At 43.1% G+C, this 23865-nt stretch overlaps 1 protein-coding gene across 1 annotated transcript in view; it reads left to right on the top strand.

The window, feature by feature from the left end:
• The first annotated feature begins 630 nt into the window (after nt 1–630).
• The window catches only part of YWHAB (tyrosine 3-monooxygenase/tryptophan 5-monooxygenase activation protein beta), a 35454-nt gene continuing 12219 nt past the window's right edge, over nt 631–23865 (top strand). The window contains exons 1-4 of the mRNA XM_085619344.1: nt 631–727; nt 12384–12685; nt 13860–13983; nt 15477–15640. Coding sequence (XP_085475470.1) covers nt 12392–12685; nt 13860–13983; nt 15477–15640 — 582 coding nt within the window. The 5' untranslated portion in view covers nt 631–727; nt 12384–12391. The remainder of the gene's footprint in view (nt 728–12383; nt 12686–13859; nt 13984–15476; nt 15641–23865) is intronic.

The following is a 23865-nucleotide window of genomic DNA, read 5'->3' on the forward strand; positions in this document are numbered from 1 at the left end:
GAAGTAACTGCCTCGTGGGTTGACGAGGCTTTTGCAGCAATTCGATCAAATGTAGCGGCCATCTTCACATTTCTTCTCAGTTACTATAGCAATGACAAACATACTTATCTTAAACCGGTTTTTCGTCAAAAGACACATACGTTAAAAAAGTCAAATTTGTTTACGTTATATAGTGACATGCATTAGACTTCTAATAAAGAAATTGAGTTTCCAAACGTCGCTGTTTTTATTTTGTAACCTTTAGTGTTTGACTATATCTTAACATCAGATGCCTTTTTTTAAATCAGGTGGATAAAAGTTGACTCCTGAAAATGTTTTTATAGCTGAAAGTGGTAGTGCTTTTAAAGGTGTGCATTGCTCATTCGCGATTGCTTCCCGGCGGCGGCCGTGTTACCTTCAAACCTAATAGTGAACATAGAAAGTGGCACTATTATATTGTGTAAAGTGGTACTCCCAAAAACGTCACTCCGCGAGAAAAGAAAAAAAACTATGAACACCCTTAATAATGAACATCGGTTAGGTACTTCCTGGACAGGACTGTGCACGCTCTTCAGCGATCTGGGTGTCACGATTGCAATAGGGCACTTTGCATAGTAGGGTGGAGTTTTCCGGATGCGGAAGTGACGAACTGAACGGAAGTAAGAAAACGACCGTAAGGCTGCCCGAGGACGGAAAGCTACGGCTGTTTTCGGCGATTTTTCGTGAGCATTGGTGAACCCGGGCCGCGGTGAGTGTAGTGCCTTTTCCTTGTAGGTTTAATGTTGGCCACCGGCTAGAGTGGGGGTGCAGGGCGGGAGCCGTGTAGATGGGGGGCTGGGTAGTGAGACCTGGGAGGGGTGCGGCGAGAGGCGCGGCCGCTGCTCTGCGGGGGCGGGTGGCAGGCCGTGCCTGCGCCCCCATGAAACCAATCAATCGGTGTTTGCAGACCTCGTATATCGGTTCCTTCTCAAACGAGGGACACGCTAGTCAGAAACGCAGACTTCCGCCGGCCTGGTGGCCTCTGCTACCGGGGTGGGGCTGGCGCATAACGCCGGACCCCTGGGAGGGTCTGCCATCCCCCCAACCAGCGCGTTGGGTATTTTTGTATAGCTCGAGTCCCTATAGAAAGACTATTCTAGGGTATTTGTCTCCTCTTTAGAATTACCCTTCCACAATAAGGTTTTGTGTGTCACTACATTTGCATATCGCCACCGCGATCCTCCACCCCACGAGTGTCCCTTGCAAGCAGTTGCTATCACTTTTTTCCGTTTTAAGGAGCACTACGCTTGCGATATAGCGTTCAGCATATCCTTTAACTGTGACCACGGGGACTTCCCAGACGCAACTTTGTCGTGTTTTTTCGAACCTAAATTATACCTAGCGGCCTGCCTAGGCCCGCATGTGCCAGTTCAGTAACTCCGGCTCTGCAGAGACCTTGAGCTCTTAAAAGATGCGCTTTATACAGTTTCGGTTACTAAATTACCTTTCGGCAGCTCGCGTTACTGTGATCGCAACAATGTTGCGTTTGACGGACAAACTGCCACTACTTACAGTTTTTAGTTTTTCTACCGCATGTGTTCCACCGGCTCTGGTGTTTGTTTTTCTGCTCGATTACTATATTACTCGCACCATTTCTATTTCACTCTGAGTAACCCTCGCCCCCTCAATACCCAGTGCTCGCTCCCTCAGTTGTATTCTTGATATGTTGCATCTAAATTGGGTGATGGTATGTGCTACGCCTATTGCGTCTTTATTCCTGACATGGGAGGTGTACGTTGGTGTTCGTTCACCAAAATGTTTTTTGGGTGGTTAAAAAAAGTGCATTTGTATGTACGCAAGCAAAATAATGGTGTAGTCTAGAAGCCACCACACCCAGCACAAAATATTAGTTTATTGCTTGTCACTTCTGTGAGACATCTCGCTGGAGCCTTTCCTGTCATGGTTTTTTTTTTTTTTTTTTTTTTTTTTTTTTTTTTTTTACGCCATGCACAGCTTTAGCTCTCTCGTTTCTTAACGTACTCTGATTTGCTGAAACGATCAACATGACTTATCCGGCTTGGAATGGTCTCATACCAGTAAGTACCACTTGTGAGAGAATAGACCAAGTAATTCACCCAGTACGGCTTACTGATTTACCAAGCACACATTGGTGGTATAGGTGCTTAATTTGAGCTAGTGTCTTTCGGTGCTCATAATCCCCACTTAATTTTCCACAGTGACACTATCGATACTCCACCACCAACCACATAAGCACAACAGTGTTTAATACTTAAATATACCTTATAAATGAGCAATACTGGTTGCCCATGCCATTCTTATCTTTGGGTGGCTTGGAATGGTCACAGTTGTGGGAGTGCAATGATCAGTAGCTATGTTGGTGCGGTCAACCGCAGCACATACAAGGGATGTGGCACTTGCGATTTGTATTTTTTTTTAACAGATTTAAATTATAGCGTAGTAAAGGGAATAGTATTTTTCAAGTGCATGGTCTATACTTGTTTAACAGCAGTCAACATGTCTTCTGCACTGCATGGTCACCTTGGTAGTAACACATCCATGATCATTGAATTACGATTGTTAAATAAGCACACTAAAAGCTATTCTTTGGGTGTTCTCCTTTTGACTTTTAAATTGAGTGGTTTAATTTCTATAAACCTTTTGACCGGACTTGTCTTCTGCTGTAGTGGGGGTTGCAGCTAGACTTTTAATTGATTTACCTACACACTAGCTTAACCAATGAAGAGTAGGGATAACTTTTACTAAAAACTCTGCCGACCATATTCGGCCCTGCTTTTCATTGATTTTGGAAAAGCATTCAATACCGTTAAATGGAGTTATCTGGAAAATGTGTTGGAGGTGATGGGAATGGGCCTCCTGTTGCGGCGCTTTATCCTTGTCTATTCTAGTCCAAAGGTCCGAGTCTTAATTAATGGCATGCTCTCTGAGGCATTTCCCATTCAGAGAGGCACCTGCAAGGGTTGCACCCTCTCTCCACTCTAATTCGCGCTGGCGCTGCTGGCCTCTCGTGCGTGGTGACCCTGTGTCCAGGGGTGGGCCTGGGACCCCCATCGGATCGACAAGGTAGTCTTATAGGCCGATGATGCCGCCCTCTTCCTGGCAAATCCTGAGGACTGTCTGGAAATCCTCCTTGCCTTTGAACGTGTCTCGGGACTGCAGCTCAACCCAGGGAAATCCACTTTGGTTCCCCTCCACCCGTCACATGCCTGTTTCGACTGGCAGACCACCACCCCCCCCGCGGAGGCAATCTTTCAAATATTTAGGAATCTGGGTCACCCTGCTCCCAGAACTTGAGTGGGGTGGGCCCTCAATCTTACGCCCTTGGTTACCAGGGCCATGGTTGACCTTGAGCAATGGCAATCTCTCTTAACCCTCTTGGTAGGAGCACACTTTTTTTAAATGATGGTTCTCCCCCGATTCCTCTATAGTACTCTTCAAAACCTAACACTTCACCTCCCGGGTAGTTGGTTTCGTGAACTTGATGGTCTACTCACCCGGTTCTTGTGGGCGGAAGGTCACAATTGTCCCTGGCTCATTTCTGGATACCTCCCTATGACGGTGGCATGGGTGTGACCAGCCTTCACTACCTGGCCACGCGACTCATCATGGTTCACAACTGGTTCTCCGGCGGCTGGTCTGAACCGGCATACAGGGTCGAGCTCCACTCCATGGATTTTCCGCACCTCCAAGCCTACTTATACGTGGTTCCCATACCACAGGCCTTTCCCTCATCACTAAGACGGTCTACTGGCATGGCGTACCGCCCTGTGTCCCACGAGGTGGGATTGACGACTAACCTGACAATCGACAGTTCTTGGCTCTGTGAGACCTCAGCTCTCTGGGACTTCCGTCAATGGGAATCACATCATGACCTTCGCAGACCTGCAACAGCGTTGCTCCCTCCATGCCTCCCAATTCTACAAATATCTGCGACTTCGACATGCCCTCCATACACATGTTACGTTTCCCACCCCCTTCCCGAATTTAGTCCCTTAGAAGCCCATGTGGTGATGGGGAACCTAGGCAGGGATGTCGTGGATATACCGTTCACTAGTCAACAACGGCCCTGCAACCCTAGCCTCATTATGCTCCCGATGGGAGGACGGGTTAGGAACCCTGGATGATGTGGACTTGCGGGAGGCCCTCGTGGCCCCCAAGACCCTGACGACTTCCTCCAAGTTGCGTCTAATTCAACTCTACTACTTGTGTATGGCATATTTACCCCCACAGGCCTGTACAGGGCCCGACTGAGACCCTCCCCGACATGTACATGCTGGACCCACACTCCTGCTGACTTTTTCCACATGGTGTGGCAGTGCCCTGTCCATGCGCCATTTTGGGCGGGGGTTGAGCTAGAACTTACACAGGCCTTGGGGTGGGAGGTTCCCCATGATCCACTCCGCCTAATCCTGGGTGTGTTTGACGGCCTAGACAGCTCCCGGGCCGATAAGCGTTTCCTGGGGACTGCTGTGGTAGTGGCAAAACAGGACATTGCAGCTCTTTGGTCTCAGGCCACTCCTGGGAAAGGCAAAGTGGGAACAAGGGGTGGACTGGTGTGGGACCCAGGAGGAATCTCTCTTCGAGGCCCGAGGCTAGCCCAAAATGTTTGAAAAGATTTGCGGGAAATGGTTTAATCTCTTGTCCTGATGGGTGTATGTATCCTTCTGTATTATGTTATCCCCACACAAATACCCACTCTGATGTTTGATGTGCAGGTCTCCGTCACAGTCTTCTCCTGGTCATCCATTGTGGTACTGCGGGTGCTTTTGCTGCCAATGTTTTCCTTTTGTGGTTTGTCATTCAATATCAATAAAAAATTGATTATAAAAAAAAAAAAACTCTGCCGAGTCACTTCATCACTAGCAGTGCCCTGTTAGGTCTGTCTAACAAATTGTTTTATGTTGCAGCCTACCAGTTTGGTTTGCTAAAGAAATCTTGGACACTTGGAAAGCTGACCTAGGAATGCATTCCTCCCATTGCTTACCTTTGCGTTTGTGGTTTTAAATTTACATTATCTGGCTGTATTTGCTTTAGGCTCTCCAGCTTGAGTTTGTCCCTTCTGTTGTTCAGAGTTTACTGTATTCTTCCACAAACTTTCTGTAAACAGGCCTTTAAATCTTGCATTTATCTTGTCACATTTGCTGTGCATTCAAAAACTGTGGTCAAATGTCAAGCTCTCCGGGAGCTTGGTGCTTACTTTTCTTTCTCTGACTTCAAAGGTAGAGAATTTGTGACCATTTTGCTGAGTATCCATGTATGAGGGTGTTTTTTTCTTCTTCTCCCTAGCACACCATAAAAAAGGAAACTGCTGTTTCAGAATATATGAATTAGAACAAATGAAAAGCACTTTTTAATTTTTTTTAAAGTGTGGTGGAAACAAATATTTGAATGCGAACAAAACACATCAGTGCACTAGGTGTTGACCTTTGCACCCATAGTTTCTGTGCTGTTAAACAGTATTTCGGTGCAAATGTAAATGTCATTTTATTTGAAAATGTTTACTGTAATGGCAGTACGTTACCACACCACGCATACTACACACCCTTCCACTCTGTACCATGCCACCCCATTCTACAACACTTCCAAAACTCACTCCGCTCTATGCCTCTCTGACATGCCACTTGACTCCACGCCACTCACTCCACGCCACTCACTCCACGCCACTCACTCGAGCAGTACTTGTAAAGTGCAGTTTCACACAAGGGTATCCAGGCGTTGCAGGCATCAGTCAGAGCTAGGCCTTGAGCCCCTTTCTGACTGGGTCAGCGAGGGTGCAATGCAGAGGTGCGGGGGGTGTTCCAGGCTTTGCAACAAGATGGGAGGAGGAGAGGCTTCCGTAGCGGCAGCAGCATATGCAAGGTATCTGAGCGGAGGTTCCTGGGAGGTCATTGGGAATGTAAGCATGTTCTTGGTCATGTAGGTGTTGGTTGGGGAGTTGAATTGGCATCTCTTCTTGACGGACAGCCAGTGAATGTCCTTCAGGTGCTGGGTGATGTGGGTTCTCTAGGGCAGGTTGAGGATCAGTCTAGCAGCTGCGTTCTGGATCGTCTGGTGTCTGCATGTGTTCGGATGTGCCTGCATAAATTGTTGCCTAAGCTTGGTTGGCTGATGATGAGGGCCTGTGCCAAAGTCTTTCTGCAGCTGATGAGGAGCCACTTGAAAACTTTGCTTGAGTGTGTGGAAGGCGGCTATGGAGATGGCTTTGGCTTGACGTTTCATGGAGTTTACTGTCAAGGGTGATGCCTAGGTTGCAGGTGTGGTCTGTGGGGGGTGGGTCTGTTTTTAGTCACCAGGAATCGTTCTAGAGGGCGGTGTCTGCCAAAGACCAGAATTTCAGTTTTGTCCTTGTTGGACTTAAGGCATTTGTCCTTCATTCATGCTGAGACGTTCTTCATACAGTTGTGAAAGTTGGTCTTCGTTGTGGTGGGATCTGCTGAAAGCGAGAGGACTAGCTGTAGTCGAGGTAGATGTTGTCATGCAATCTAAGTTCTTGAGTGGTGTCATGTACACACTGAAGAGGGTTGGGCTGAGCCTTGGGGGACGCCGCAGGTGGTATGCATGGCTTGCAAGGTAAAGGGGAGAGGCGGAGACTCTGGGTGTTCCCTGTGAGAAAGTTTGCACATCACCTGAGCGTGTAGTCTGTGGTTTCGATCTGGCATAGTCGATCGATGAGTGTGTGGTGGGAATCTGTGTGGAGGCTGCAGAGAAGTCATGTAGGATCTGGGCGGCTGATTCTCCTCTTGTCGAGTAGGGTGTGTATGTTGTCCGTTGCAGTGATCAGAGCAGTCTCTGTGCTATGGTTGGGGTCTGAAGCCTGGTTGGGAAGGGTCAGTAGGTTGTTTCTCTCCAGGTGTTCAGTGAGTTGGAGGTTGGTGGTCTTCTACATTACTTTGGCAGGAAACTGGAGCAGTGAGATGGGACGGTAGTTCCGGAGCTCGCTGGTGTCTGCAGGGGGTTTCTTGAGGAGGAGTCTGACCTCAGCATGTTTCATTGGCATCGGGAAAGGTGGTTGTGGTTATCGAGGCGTTGAGGATGGTGGTGAGCTGAGGTTGAAAATCCGGTGGGTGCTCCCAAATGGATGAAGTTCATAAGTGGTTGTGTTTGGTGTGCTGAGTTGCTCCCATGCGGAGGGCAGGTGGTCAGAGGTGTTGGTTAATGGGATGCTGAGGAGGTCGGAGGATTGGGGATCGAAGTTTCTATAGATGGTTGCGGTCTTGTTGGGGAAGTGGTTGGCGAGGATCAACCATGACACCTCTCTACACCCCTCTAAACCACTTATCAGACTCTACTCCTATGTATCCAAAATCTCCCCACTCTACTTAGCTACAATCTACTCCACTCTACACCACTTTAACCCAATCCACTCCACTTTGGTCCGGCCTACTGCACTCTGCTCCCACTCCAGTCCAATTTACCCCAATCCTTTCAAATTTACTCTCAACTCCAGTACAGTCTATCAACTCCTCTCCAATCTGCCACATTCCAATTCCTAATCTACTCCAATCCATCCAACTCCACCCCCTCCAATCTATTCCACTCTAATCTACCACAAGCCATCCACACTTTACCCAAATGCATCCCACTGCAATCTTCCCTGCCCCACTCCACCCCAAACTACCATACTCCAATCTATCCTATCAGCCCCACTCCAATCTACCCCAATATAGCCCACTCCCCTTGACCCCGATCTGCTCCATCTCACCGAATCTCAGTTCAATCTTCCTAACATAATCCAGTCGGCCCCAATCTACTCTGCACCAACCTGTCCCAATATACCCAGCTATAATTCACCTAATCTACCCCATTATGTTCCCACTCCATTCTACCCCACCACATGCCGCTAACATTTAGCCATGCTGAACAGCAGCTACACAGATGTACATGATGGCTAAAGCACGTTGCAGAAGCCAATTGAATCAGTCATCACACTTGGTCACAATCACTCATTTATCTCTTGGATCCATTCTGAATGGATCAACTTTTAAAAAAAAAAATAGAATTGTAGCAGGTGTTTTTAATATATTTGTCTGACGGGAGCCCGGACCTGATTCTATGATGGTGGCCTGATTTAGCGTTTTTGCAATATGGGCAGTCTGGTCCCTAAATGGCAACCTGGAGTCTCAAAAATTAAACAAAAGCTGCATTCTTGCATGATTTGAATGGACACTGTAGTGTCAGGCTGTTCTGATCTCAAACACAATCAAAACCACTTGCATCCCTGCACATTTTTACTTTTACCCTGATAAACTTGTACGTCAACATCGGTCCCCACAAAACAAGTGGTGTCCAAGCCAGTGGATGTGGTTTAACTGTGCTAATGCAAAAAGACCCCGTTTCTGGGTGCCTATCTTTGCACACATAAGCAGATTGCAACCACATCTATTTACTTTGCAAATGCTTGTTTTTGGGGAGGGCTTTTCATGTTTTTGTTCTATAATTTTTTTTGTCTTGTGAATAATGTGGTTGTTGCCACACTTACATCATCCAACAAAATAGACATCCACACTAAAGCATGGATATTTGCATCCTGTGATGCCTTTTTGTAGTAGAACTTTCCTTCCCTTGCAGTACGCCTGGTAGTCCCTCCTTGGTACCACCTTGTCTCTTGTACCCTCAAATGAGGACACACCCTTTTAACGTGTTACTCCCTAGGTTTCAATTATAGCCTCAGAACTATTTTCTTAAAGGCTTCAGGCAGGACACTGCTTGATCCTAAGCAAGGATGGTAGTGATTACTTTGCTCACTAGCACATCTCACATGTATGAGACAGTCTAAGTTCCCCTTCATCAGCTCCATACAGAGTACAACCTAATCTGGAATTAATTTAATGTTATATTTCAAAGCTACTAATTGTATATATGGACATAGCTATTTGAATGTATTTGTGGTACTTGGTACACTCATGCATGCAGTACATAATGGGTAGGGTGGATTTACCAAAGCATCGCAGGGTGCAGTACCATTTGTGGCCAAAAGAGGTCCCATTGGACCTCCTTTGGACACGTATGGTACTGCACCCTGCAACATGGCTAGTTATAAAATATTGGCATTTATAATTAAGGCTCCCTGTTTTCCGTTTTTACTGATTGTTACACATAAATACAGACAGAAAACATTTATATTTTTTAATGTAAATAAAGGCGGAAATTGGGTTGATTTTTGAGCAATTCTTAGTACTGACTGTGACTGCCAGGCCAATAGCTGTGTGGATTGATAGGTAAAGGGTCTAAAAAAAGACGACTTTTTTTTTTTTTTTTTAAATTTTTATTTTGTTAATTGTTAACAGCAGTAGATATGCACATGGTTGAAACTGAAATGTGAGTATTTTTTTATTAGTGCATTGATCTTCTGCAGGTGTTTACAGCATTGAAACCTAGTAGGCATTCAAGCACGAGTGCCTATTTACTGGTTAAATGTGGAAATATACTAATTTCAGAATCATTTTTCAACAAAACCCAAAATAAATATGGATAAATACAGACATGTCAAAATAAATACCATAAAATTATAGATTAAACAAAAAAAACCATGAAAAGCCATAAAACCTGGTGCCCTATTTATGCCATTAACTCCAAGAAATGCGAGACCAATTGCATTTGTTAACCTCTTCTGTGCCCATGACGAGATAGTCTCGTCATGGAGCACGGTCGCGCTGTGCCCATGACGAGAGCACGGTCGCGCTGTGCCCATGACGAGACTATCTAGTCATGAAACCCACCCGCGTGGGAAACGCCCGGCACAGGAGGGGGAAAGGGCGTGGCACCGAAGGGGTAAAAGTTAGAGCTGTTGATGTTGAAAATGATAATGTTTTTTACTTTTGCTCTTTCATGCCATTGGCAATAGTGCTATGCAAATATAATAACTCCAGTGCAAATAAATAAAACAAAAGTAAACCTCAATTTCAACGCCAACAGCTCTTAACTTTTAACAAATGCGAGACCTATTACATTGCAAATGCTTATTTTACTATGCTATTAGGCAAGACATCTCTATTCTCCTTTGGAGAGGAATCCAGATCAAGTTGTGCCAGATGGAAATGAAGATCGGCAAAGCCAATAGGGCCTCACCTTTGTGACCTATTGTCATTGATTTTTTTGGGAGGGTGGGGGGTTAGCCATGCTGCCCAGCATCTGATGCTGTGCATCATGGCTAAAGTAAAGGGAAAAAAGAAAAGGGGAATGATAGTGCTTGGGAAGAGACCTACACATTTGTTACTTCAGACACTGTAATGGAGTGAATCACACTAAACGTAAATAGTGCTTAAAAGCAAGAAGCGAAAGTGTCCTATTAAAGCAGAAATGGCAGCCAATCGGATAGTAAGGATTCATTGCTCTATGGCAGGTACCAATCCAGGATTGGCAAGCTGGGGCGTAAATGAGAAGTAGGCAGTCAAGTGCGATAAGGGAAGCCAACATATTGTATGTAATTGGCGGACTCCCAGCACCTCTGTTCCTTGAAAAGCCACAGCATGCTTGTCAATAGACAGCATATGTGCTGTCTAGTAGTCCTGACCTAAAAGTCTTTCAGATCCGTTAAGTTGCTCTAGTTCCAGCATTTTATTGTGCACAATTTTTACCGCCCAATCTTTGAGATTGAGAAATCTTAACATTTATGGTTGTAAATGCATTTTACTCTGTACTTTTACCCCATCTGTTTAGAGGATGCAGCACTTTAACAATCCATCTTTTGATTATAATGTGATTATTTTAATTCGAGCTAGATGTATTAATCTTGAGTTTGCATTGGTTCGACATTTTATAAATTAATAATTAGACTAGGGGAAGCTTCAGTTTGTTTAATCTTTAAGTATCGCTCTTTCTGGCGATTTGTCGATTGCCGTGTGTAATTGATATTTCCTGCAGCTTTTTTGTGTAAAACCAGTGTTCAATCGAATGCAAACAGGCAAAACTCAATATCCACCCTCATCTACACGTTTAACATATGTATTGCAGAATCCATTTTCTCAAACCCCACCTTTTGATGCGCCTCTACTTCTAGTCGCAAGTCGCACTCCATCTTCTGATAAACTGAACCCAACTAAACCTGCTCCCTTACAGCTACTCAGTGGGCAAAATCTGTGCTTTGTCCCTGCACTGGCAAATTTGCAGATTCGTAAAAAAATTCACAAAAAATAACTCTGCACGTATTTGCGTTGTCATAACATGCCCAGCTCGTCACTCCATGACATCTTAGAACATTACTGCCAAAGGCCATTAATGGTCTTAATTTCCCGAGAACTAATAATGTTGTTGTAGGAATTGCGTGGTATTGACGAACAAATTGGCTTCAAGGAAAGTCCACTTATGCTGCGCTGTTTCCCGTGGCAAACGCCTCTCGAGAGCTGTTCAGTATATTTCCTTTATATTATGTGCATGTTTCACGAGGAGGTACGTAGTCAGGACTTGTGACCTTAAACTGACATACAAGTTTGTAATTATACTAAAGTATGAGTGCCCTGTTGAAATAACGGCACCTTTTTTGTTAAACGCTGTAATTTGCACATGAGTTTGTTGATTAAAAAATAGTAGTTACCCGGGTCCATTAAATGGTGATGTTTATAGTGAGGTGGCACTATTGTCAACTCTTTAAATTGCTAATTATAGCACTCGACAGCCGAAGGTCTCGTTTCAGCTTTAATAAGGTGGCTGGAGTTGCATTGTACGCCATGCTTAGCAATTTAAATAACTTCCGAAGTGTTATTATTGTGGCAGTGTCAAATCAATATGGAAAACTTTGGGATTTAGAAAATTCCTATACCTGGAGGCAGAACATAAAGTACCCACCCAAGTTTAGCGTGGCTTGTAGAATTCCCAAAGGAACTTGAACATGTGCACTTTTATCCATGGGGGCGTAGCCTGATCAGTATGCTTTTGGGGGTGGAGGAGGGGTGGCTTTAGATTTCCTGACAATCATTCTGGCATATGTTAACAAGAGAATTTTTTCGAAAGGGGCAACATAAAGCGAGTAATGCAGATTGGTATGAGTACTACGTGAGAAACATTTTGTAAAAAAAGAAACCGTTTTTAGTACTTTCAAAACCAAATGGGATTTGTTTTTCATGAGTGCATGCAAAAATCCCAGTTGAAATCCGACAAAAACCTCACCATGCCCGACTGAAAGCACCCCAACTATTCACCAGAAAATACATTTATTAGTAGGGTGTAACGCCCCAAATGTCTAAAGTAAATATTTTTGGATAGGATTGTAAGTGCAGGAACTAGTTTTATTCTGAGCATTTTAATACGTTTGTACATGTTTGACGTTAACAATTCCCCTAATTGAGTGATATATTTAAATTTATATTAGATAATTTGATCTTAGCGGTTCATTGTAAGTCCAGGAATGTTGTGCAGACTGCTTTTTAATGTTCCTTTTCTCCCCTTAGTTGTAGATATGGATCCAGCTGAGCTTGTGCAGAAGGCTAAGCTCGCCGAGCAAGCCGAGCGGTATGACGACATGGCTGCTGCTATGAAGGAGGTGACTGAGCACGGGAAGGAGCTGACCAATGAGGAACGGAATCTTCTCTCGGTCGCGTATAAGAACGTAGTTGGGGCTCGTCGCTCCTCCTGGCGCGTCATCTCCAGCATTGAGCAGAAAACCGAAGGCAATGAGAAGAAGCAGCAGATGTCCAGGGAGTACCGTGATAAAATTGAAGGCGAACTGCAGGAAATCTGCAACGATGTTTTGGTAATTTTCTATGCAATTTAAAATAATTATTGCAAAGTTTGAAATGCTGCATTTTGGTTAGCGCTTTTGGCGAGCCATTTTGATGTACAGCTTAAGCAGGTTAACTTCTGAAAGAATCGTGGGCTCTCCAATCTAGAGTGTATGACTTTCCAGAGACTTGATCTCTCCAGTCCACTTCTGTAACAAAAAAAAAAGGTGATTGACTGAATGCAATACATTAATCTCAGCTGGTGACAATCTCTCACCTCAGTTTGGGCCCGGCCTCGTGCAAATCAGTCTTGACCCTGGTCCAATGGAAACAGTCCAGGCCAAACTAAGCCAGCACCTCCCTTAATCAGAACACAAGCAACCTAGGACTGGTTTTGCCCTGATAATGGCTCATCAGCCAGATATAGTTTGGTTCCAGTGGCCCAGTGAGCATAGGACCCGCATCTTTGGGGCAAAAGAACCATGGGTTGGAATGCCACCCTGAGTGATTCAGTGGTTAGACTTATTGCAAGCATCCTCCATTACCCTTTGTGTGTTTGTACCCCCCCTTAAGTGTTCAAGGGTATGCCCTGATACGGGTTTCGGTTTGCTGTACTGCTGGAACCTGGCTACATCAAACTGAAGAGCCCCCACCCGGTGGGGAAAGAATTTTTTGTGATCCGGTTTGGAGAACACTGGACATGACAGTTCGGGCTAGACTGTTCCTATTGGAGCAGGGTCAAGACTAATTTGCATATGGCTGGGTTTAATCTGAGGTGGCATGGTGGAAGAAACGATGGGTTTGAATGCTACCTCTTTAGTAAGACACGTTGAGGGTCTCAATCTGCATGCTGCTCAACTGGGCTCATGGGAGTGTTCTGATCATGAAATCAACGTATTTGAAAAACCTAGTCATTGATATTACAAATAAATTGGGTGTTCTCTCGGCTGTATCCGAAAAGCCTAACCAACACGAAGTAGACGTTTAGCCGCCCTTTCACCTGTAAGTGGACCCAGCACTTAATGCACCTTTAGCAGTTATGTGTCCGGTTATGATCTGCAGGTACAGAACCCACAGTGAATACTAGCTATTTTGAATGTTAAAAGAATTTTCCAATTTGTACTCGTTGGTTGTCGTTTATGGAACAGTTTACAAAGTTTATCATCACTAAATCCAATTTCCTGTTAACTTTGTGTTCGTCTTCAGTGCTTGTTGGACAAACACCTCATTGCAAACGCATCACAGCCTGAGAGCAAAGTCTTTTACTTGAAAATGAAAGGGGACTACTACAGGTATCTTTCTGAAGTAGCAAGTGGCGATAAAAAGAAAGGTATGTTTTACAGTACACTAAGGTCGGGGAATAACATCTTGCTTGTAGCGCTAGTTGTGATGCAGCTTTATTTTATATATTTGAACACACCAATATTTGCAAAGCACACTCGCTCAGTACAAAACTCACATTAATTACAAGGCTTCCATTGGTGAGGACGTGGTACCATTAGTCTTTTTCAAGCATGGTCATTGGGTCAGTCATTTGGGCTTCGGTGATTTGGATCTGTGGAACCCACTGTCTTTCTCAGTCCCTCCAGTAAGTTCTGCAGTGAGGCATCTAGCAATTCTCAGCTTGTATGTGGGTACCCTCAAGCCCAATTTCCTCTTGTGGGTTAAGAAAAATATATATTTAACCTGTAACAAGCATCCAAACCCCACAGTTTATATTTATGTTAAATTCTTTAGCTCTCCAACATTGTTCAAACGCTTCAATTCGCCAAAACTGCACAGGTTTCAAAGGTAGCTAGCTTCCTCTATTTTTCATGATACTCAGCTCTTTGGTTAATTTATGGTCTAGTTCGTTATGCATTAGTAGTCCAATTTGCATGTGACACTTCTGATCCCGAGTTTTTTTTTTATTTTGTTCTGTGCCTGCCTTTTAGTTTTACAATTAACTTTTCTCATTGCTGGTTTTCTTTTCATTCTAAATTACTGAAAACTCGCCTGCAAGATTGTGTATTTTTTATGCTTGCAAGTAGATTTTGGGTTCTGACTTGCACACCAGATCAAGAAGCTCTTTAATGCTGTGGAGCTCAACAAAAGTGACCGCCCTCACACCTTGATTAGTCTGTCGTCATTTTTATTTTTGATTTTAAAGGAAACACTCTAGATAGTGCATAGAAGTCTTAACATGCGCTCAATGCAAAACCGCCAACAAGCACTCCGAATTATACCAACGCAGTTGCCTAGTTAATGGACTAGAACTTCTTTGCTGCCCAGTTGGAGCCTGTCATAAAAAAATCGTTACGTTTTGGTGATAAATTTATACACTTTTTTCCCCAGTGCAAAGGTATAAAAGGGGGAGGGGGGGGGGACACCAGATAAAACTGAAACCTACATAACGGGACCATTAAACGGGGGCCAGGCTCTTATGGGGGGGGCAATGCGAGAAGGCCTAAGGACGTGATTTACATCACACCAGATATATCTACTACTTTCTAAAAACCTTGAGTGTGTGCCAACTTCAGTACGAGCCTATGCTTGCCAGGGCAAGTTAGCCAAGATGTGCAGCCTACAAAGCAGGATAACATTTAAAATGCAGGTCAGTATAAAATATTGCTCAGGCTTTAGTTGGCTTCATACGGTTGAGGGACATGTGGATTTACGTCATGTAGTACATAATCAATCATAAAGGCATTTACATATGTTCTGACATGGTTCATTATGTGCATTTAAAAAAAAAGACATAACCTTCTTTGTCTTGGCATTTGTGTGTTTCTAGGTGCGTTTGATGGTTTATCTGTGTAATATATATTTTTTTGCTTTTGGTAGAAACTGTAGACAAATCCCAGGAGGCGTATCAGTTGGCCTTTGAAATCAGCAAGAAGGAAATGCAGCCAACACATCCGATTCGACTTGGGCTCGCTTTAAATTTTTCAGTGTTTTATTATGAAATTCTTAATTCTCCTGATAGAGCTTGCCACCTGGCAAAAACGGTAAGCAGGTTTCTTTGATTTAAATTTAATATTGATGGTTTACTTTTCCTTACAGAAGAATGCGATGCTATGTTTCTTTCTGGGTGCCTCTTTACCTCACCCCCTCCCCTTTTCATCGCTGTCATTTAACTGTCAGAACTCTTTATAAGGGGTTGCTTTCACACTAATCATTCATAAGGCCAATGATGTGATAAAACAGTAGTCTTCGTGCGAGATCCATGTACAAGGATTGATGTTAGTAGGTCTCCTTTTGTGACCATGGAAATTAGCAGACTTTCACTAAAGGACATATTTGATTGGGGATGTTTTGTGTGGACGTTTATCTTGTCCGCTAATCTGCACAATTTCTTTGAGGATAGTTACTCTAGTTGTCAGTAGTCTAGCCCCAAGCTAGACAATCGACATGAGCTGAGATGCTAATGTTGCACTCTTAAACTGAGGCAGTGTTGGTCGAGTTTTGTTGCTTAGACCAGCAGCTTTTTGTGAAGAAAGAACTTCACTGATATGTTACAAATTGCCAGACAGTTAGGATAGTTGAACTGTTAATGGGTGTTTCCTGAAAATAGCAATATCTTCTGTTTTGCACGTTTTTCCGAGTTTGTCCTGGCTGGTTTGTAGCAATGTTGGTCTGAGTTTAATGCTTTTCTAAGTTATGCATGGGTGGTCAGAGGGTGAATGACAGCTGCTGGGTGGAGGCATATGTGCCATTGTTTGAAGGTATAGTTTGGTGCTCGAAGTTAGGGGTCTCAGTCCAACTACTGCTCTTTAGACAAGTCGTGCATCGACTTGCGGAGTGCTTTATCATGGCATGACTCCCATCCCCGAAAACATGGAGGGTTCTTAAAGCATGACCAAGTGAGAAGCATGTTTTTTCACATGAACACTGTGCCAAAGTACTTGGAATCCGACAGTCTTTATGGTGAGACTTCAAGCCTTGGAGACTAGCGTCCACCTACAGAAGCCAAGTGGTACAGGGAGACAGCTGAATGGACTAAGGCTTGGATGTTTGATAAGCTAACAAATGATTTGCGGAATGCTGAATAAATCATACATTCACCCCTAGTCAAAAGATCTGGGTTAAATCCATTGTTCTTCTGCTCACTACGCCACCCCAGTTTGGACCCAGCTATATGCAAATCAGTCTTGACCCCGTGCCTCATGGGAACAGTCCAGCCCGAACTGCCAAGCAGGTCCCGTGCTCTCAATGCCACTGGAGTAAAGTTATCCTGGCTGATTAAGGCTGAAAGCCCGAAACCTGTCCTAGGATGCTTGTTTCCGGTCCAGGGAGGACCTGGCCTGGCATTTCGGGCTGGACTGTTCCCATTGGGCGCAGGGACAAGACTGATTTGAATATGGCTGGGGCCAAACTGGAATGGCATGGTGAGCAAAAAAAGATGGATTTATGCCCAGATCTCTATACTGGGGTGAATGTGTGACATTGTTCTGCATTCTGTCCATCAATTGTTGTTTTTGCATTTGGATGTTTGTCTGTTTCAGGGAACATTGGTTTTATTTTGCGAAGGATGAACCGTCACCATGCTGTCTTGATTTTCTTGGCAATATATTTGAAGTAGTAGTAAGTGAAGAGAGAATCGAAGGGGGGGAAAGCCTTAAACAACGAAGGCTTTTACACACCATGCCTTTAACATGCAGCCTTTACTGCGCAAGTAAGAACCATGCAGGTATGGTTTAGTCGCGGGTAGTAATAAAGGGTAAATTTTAGGACTGGGTAGTGTTAAAATGCGAGGGAAATTTTAGGGTGGAGAGTGGTTAAGGGAGGGGTAATTTTAGGGGTTGGAGGTGGGTAGTGGTAAAGCAACGTTAGGAGTAAACTAAATGTGAGTTTGGGGGTTTCCACATCAAAAAAGTAGTCTTTTAAATTAAATATTAAAGTATATATTGGGGGGCTTACTTATCTTGTATAAGCCTGGTAAATATTGCATTGCAAAGGTGTGCTTTTGAATGATTTTTTTCCCCCTCCTTTTTCTGAATGGCGTGGGTGCTGCTCAACTAAAACTGTTGGGATTCACCAGCCCATACATTCATTTTGGTGTTATTGGTTAAATGAAGATTCTTTTTGTGAGCACACTCAGTTCGGAATTATGTTGAGTTCCGGAGTGTCTGAGCAGTGGAGATGCTCAGGTTGAGTTGACAATCATCCACTTATTGATGGGCTGCATGTGGAGATTGTAAATGATTGACAACTGGGTGGAGCTTTGGTACTCTAAGACAAGGGTTTTTCCAGTTTTCAGATTCCCATTTTATAGAAGGCATTGCGGTTGGGGAGGTATGATTTGATACACTGTCTCAAAAGCCACAGGGTAATCCCACTTGAAGTGTGAATAAAGCCAAAGTGTCAGTTACAGATACATTAATATTATTTCCTATTCAGTATTTTAATTCCTGGTCTCCTTAATTTTCTATGGGAGTGTGCTGCAATAACTGTGAATGGTGTTTGTGATGCTAGTTACTGCAAGGCAATTCTGGAGAACATTTAGATATGTACATGTGTATTGCTTTGTATAAACCTACATAAAATAGATTTTTGTTCTGCTTAACAAATGTACATATTACTGATACATTTTTCTATGTGTTTAACATGTATAGAAGTTACTTCATAAAGAAATCTTTTATCATAACCATCTGCAGTTGCTTCACTATTGAATTACAAAAAAGTAAAGTACAACAACTTGAAAGTCTGAGTGTATTAAATGCATCTTTAATCTACACATACTACCTTCCTTATGCATATATATACCTTCCATGTACTTGTGTATCTATATATTTATTACTTTTCTTCTAATTCAGCATATCCTATGCATTACCCCATTTCTCACCGTTTACCGCTGTCAGAATATCCTCTACCTCAACTCTGACAAATCTCCAACCTCCTTCTCCTCTTTCCAATGCACTACCCTATTTCTCACCCTATACCGCTATCAGTATATCCTCTATGTCCACTCTTTCATCCCAAAACCCATAACACTACTATGATCCCCCAAAATAACTCTTTATAGACTCTTCCCCTGCTTGCCTCATCTTCTACCTCTTTACTATTCAGATATCCCAAGCAAGCCTTTCTAAACCCTTCCCTGACTCATCGTCCTCCATTATACTCCTCCCAAGCCGCCTCCTACTGCTATGAGCGAAGGGAAAAAAAAATCTAAATCTTTCCTGGTTGTCTTCTGTCCCTCCACTATCCTTTTCAATCCAAATAACAGACTAACATGTCCACCGCTCAAATTAATTTCATATTTCACTTTACTAATTCACCACTAATCCTTTATGGTTCCAGAGTAGCGTGCTACTCACCGAAAGAACTTCAACACCTCATCCGGGGTAGCAAGCACTATATAAATGCAAACCTTTTCCTTCTATCCCTTGACTATCCTTCTCACATCAAATAACTGATTAACATATCCATCACTCAAATTACTTTCATATTTTTACTATGCTAATTAATCACTAATCCTTAAGGGTTCTGGAGTAGCGTGCTACTCATCAAAGCGATTTGACTCCTCGTCGGGGGTAGTAAACGCTATATAAATGCACTAAAATACCCACCCCTTTTTAGGTCTCGCAGACCTACGTTGCAGCGCGCATGCACTGCTTGCTCTGCAAGGCTTAATGTAATCGAGGAGATTTCAGAAGTGGAGTTAAAGCCCGGCCCATAATTCTTCGCTGGCGTCATCGTTTATGCTAATTGCTGGCTTCTGATTCAAAATGAGGCTTCTTTGTTACCGCCCTGTCTCCTTTTTGGACGGCCCATCCGGACTTGATCATTTACTTGTGGCGTTACACGGTCTCCTTTAACTAGTCGGTAAGCACTTTTTCTTAATTCGCTCAATGGCGACAGCTTCTGATTCAGTGATAGAAGCAGAGGCTCGAACCCTGAAAACGGAAGATAACTTTGTTCGGTGGGGCCAGATCTCCCTCCGGCTTGTGACATAATGAGTTATGCATCCTGGGGCCGGGCGCGGGAGGGCAACGTGTGTAACTGGTATTTGTTCTGAGTACCACGGAGATTCCCCCGGGCTCGCTGGTTAAATGTCATCCTCCAGCCACACCCTGCTGTCTCTGAAGCTTTAGGTGGGATGCCCCCCTCTTGCAGTCTGGCCACTTACTCCTCTCCCACAGATGACTTGAGCGGCCATTACAATGCTGCTTCCTTCTGGTTGAGCAGCGCCTCCTACACTCCTGCGGGTAAATCTGCAGTGCAAGCTTTTAATGTACCCTTCAACTGCATGATGCATGGAGTCGGAGGCTTACAAGAGCTCCGTGCAGTGTACAATATCCAGTGTGCATGTGAGAAATGAAGCAGATTAGTGAGGCCTGTTGACCGGTGGCCTGATGTAAACCGCTCATCGCCGAGTCGCCCTCATCAGCAGTCTGTCTCTTATAGGCTGGTGGGCCCTCGCCGTCTGACAACTTATCTCGCAGTCCATGAAGTGGCAACAAACTTACACAAGTCTACAACTGCAAACACTGTAAAGTAAACCTCAATGGCTGGCCAAGGGGACTTGGCTAACCGTGTGAAGAGCTAGTAGTATATACCTGGGAACAGGCACAAAAGGAACATCGGGCCTACTTTACTGTATGGGTAAGCTGCATTTAAATGTGCAAGTAGCTTAAAGGAATATTTCAAAACAAGGGTATCAAAAGCGCTTCACAATTTGCAATTCCATTTTTTATATTTTATACCATATCCTAATAAGATTTTCTGAGTTCACTTGACTTAATAGTATTCCAGGCCTCAAAATCAAAGATTTTAGTAGACCTGCAGGTCTAGTGAGTTGAATAAATTACTCGACCTAACTGTAATGCGCTTGACCCATAAACTGGTCCAAATTGTGAGATCTTGGGCAAATATTCTATAGTCTCCTTTATTTCATTATTAAATAAAGCACCTTAAATGTGAGTTCAGCATGTCTGATGTATGAAAACGCGTTTGAGTCATAAATGGTATACGTGACCCCTCACTTGCCTCTTGGTTCAACAATAGCATTGTCATCAGTGCAAGGGCAGGAATGTTTCTAAGTTCATGTTTAAAACACACCTTTAATAGATGTATTACTAAAGTATGATGTGGTACTACACTCATTTACAGACTGCTCATTTTCATTGAAATGGCCTCTAACATTCCCACTGACTTGCTTTTTTACTGATAAAACTACTTGGCGTACAAACGATGAGGAAATTGGGTTTCAGCAAATTTCGATCGTTTTCACATCAAGTAAAGAATTAAGACTTGTGTTTTCCTATTAATGTTTCCAGCACACCTCAGAATTTTTAAAGTGATTTCCCAACTACTGAAATATATTTTGAAATGTGCGTACAGTTAATTTACAAGGTATTAAAAGACTTTTAGAAATTAAACTGAAATCCTATAGCCGTTCATTACACACATCATGATTGTCAGACAGTTCACTGTACTTTAAGTAAACACGATAGCCAGGATAAAATAAGGAACAATCTCTAAGCCGACATCGCACCACTGTCTTTGAACGCACAGCAAATTTAACAGTATTTAAAGGCATCTTTATTATTGTTGTACGCTCTTAATTATAAAGCTGCCTGTTCTTTGTCAGCTGGAGTCTCTGGCCAGACTGGACCAATAATCCCTAAAAATAGCTCATCCTGATAACATCTGACTGGCCATAGCAAGTGGGCGAGTAGATTTCTTGACTCCGGTATACCATCACTTATCCTGTGGGAAATATTTTATATGCCTTGTTAAAAAAAAAAAAAAGAGTATCTTTCAGACAACACTTGATTCACCTCTGTATGGTTGGTAATCATTGGGCTTTTTCAAGGCTGATATTTGAGCTGTATAATTTTTTGGTTAGGTAAAATTCTGTACAAGGGAACCATTTCTTTTTACAACACACTCGTGAAGCACTGTAAATGTGATTCCCACTAGAAAATGAACGTAGTGTGCTTGTGCGTAGTGAGGCTATAATAACTTCATTCCAAAGCTAAAAACTCAAGCAGGGTTGGGTGAAGTTTACAAATGGGGTTGAACAAAAGGGATATTGGACGACTTTATTTTTAAGGACCTGCAGTAGTGGTATGAGGATGATGTTTGGTTAGTTTGTTAATGAGGAAATTGTCAGCGCAGGAGGAGAGAGAAGGACGTCTGTATTCTATGAGAAGGCTATTACATTGGTGTGAAGTTAAACTCCTTAAAAGTGCATAGTTTATGGTTAATTATGTACTAATTCTTCTAGTTAGATGGCTATCATCTGGTGCAAGGGTGAAACCAGATACGGTCTGTGCCACTATAGAGTAAGTTATCTACTCCATGCTAACGCTTTTACTATTTGGATGAGTGCTCGAGCAATGCTGACAGTGGTTGCAATACAAAAACGTGCACTCTTTGTTTAAATGATTTGAAACTACTTGGGTTCCCAAAATGCCTCATTTTATGCAAATAACGTGCAAAAGACTGAAATCCAGATTGGTCATGGTTTGCTCTCATTGTACACCAGTTTGCATCTTGGGGAATATTTGCTTATCTATTGTGGAACATTCGACATTTCCATGAAGCATCATTTAGTAAACGGTTTGTATGCCAATATATACTATTTAAAAGGATCATAAATATTGGATGTTTAGAATACATTTCTGTGAATTTCACTTTTTATTATGAGCAGTAAGTGTGTGTGTGTGTATATATGCGCTTATGTGAAAATCTGCCACGTGGTGGCAATAAAGGAGCTTTCCTACAATTCAAACTCCTGTAAAATGAGCCCAGCCTTAGTCCAAGGATGTTATCAGGGCTCCGACAACGCAACGTTGTCTTAGTCACCTCACTGCATGCCACCAAAAGATGCAAGTGGATGTTTTTACATGACCAGTATATCTTTGAAGCAACCAGTTTCATGGATCAGTGCATAGTTTGAAGTCTCGCACCCCCAGTTCCCCAACCCATGTAATAATGCAAGGTTTCCACTCCACATTTTAAAGTAATGTGTACAACACCACCGGTGAAATAGATTCTGGCAGGCTACTGTGATGCACCAATGGTGATGGCAGCAGTGTGCCATTTCCCTTTTTATGTGATGGAGGCATTTTAAGAGGCGGATAGGCATGTCAAGCGAGTTTACCACTATATTTGACACCCCATTTTAGTACTAAGAACAAGATGAGAAAGGCGTATTTCACACTCTTAATGGCTTGAAGGATCGTCACTTATTGATTGGCCAGAAAGGGTCTTAAACTAAAAGGTATGGTAGGAAGTGTGGGCTTGGTCAAACATGGAGATATCCTGAAAATGACCCCTCCAAATGCTATGGTTACGGATTATTTGGATTTGGTAGACTGCACTTTTCATACAGGACGTGGTGCCCACTAGCCACCCTCACTAAAATGACTGGATATTGTACCGATACGAACACATTTCAAATTCAAAATTGTAAGGTTACTACTACATAGTGATTGTATTTGATGTAAAACTGAACATAATTACATTGATTTGTTAAAATGTTGGATTCAAAGAACTGAAGTTTTATTGAATGAATTACTATTTAGTTATAGTGCAGAAAAGAATATATTTTAACGCAAAGGTTTCATAGGGTAAAAGCAAAAAGGCTTATCAAGATCTCTGCCTTGCTTTTAGACAGATGTCATGCAGCCGCAGTAATGGTGGCTTGTAACTTGCAACATTGAGAGGAGGTAAAGTTTGCAGTTTTTTCCCACTTTGGATGTCACTGAATGTCTTTTTTTCAGAAGGCAAGTAGACTACTTTAATAGCTTAAAATAAATGTTGTAGAAGTAAAAGCAAATGTTAGTTGCTGCTGGTTATTGAATATACAGGAGAAAGTAATGGGTTTACCGTTTGATGGTTAAATGCTGATTTATCCTGCAGCCTACAAAGTTCAGAATTGAATTCCAGCTACACGTGCAAGTCACCACGATTTGCAACCTACAAACCTACAAAGCCTTTAAATCCGCCATGGCTAGATAGCTGCTAAAAAAAAAAAGCAGTTGGCATCCAGTGTAGGTGTTTACATAAAAAAATCTGCTGCAGTTGCACATTCGATTTTTATGAACGTGGACCTGCAGCGGTCCTTAATAGTGAGGTTAGATCTCCAGTCGGTTGAAGGCTGACTTGTTCGTACAAGTGTTGGGTGCAAATCATTCTGGGCCAGTGTGAAGAGTGACCTGGAGTCCTTTCTTTGAGTTGTACTATATTGCAAAGATCTTTTCCCGGCGTTAAGGAGGTA

This window comes from Triturus cristatus, chromosome 7, assembly GCF_964204655.1.
Source record: "Triturus cristatus chromosome 7, aTriCri1.1, whole genome shotgun sequence".
In the NCBI taxonomy this organism is placed as follows: domain Eukaryota; kingdom Metazoa; phylum Chordata; class Amphibia; order Caudata; family Salamandridae; genus Triturus; species Triturus cristatus.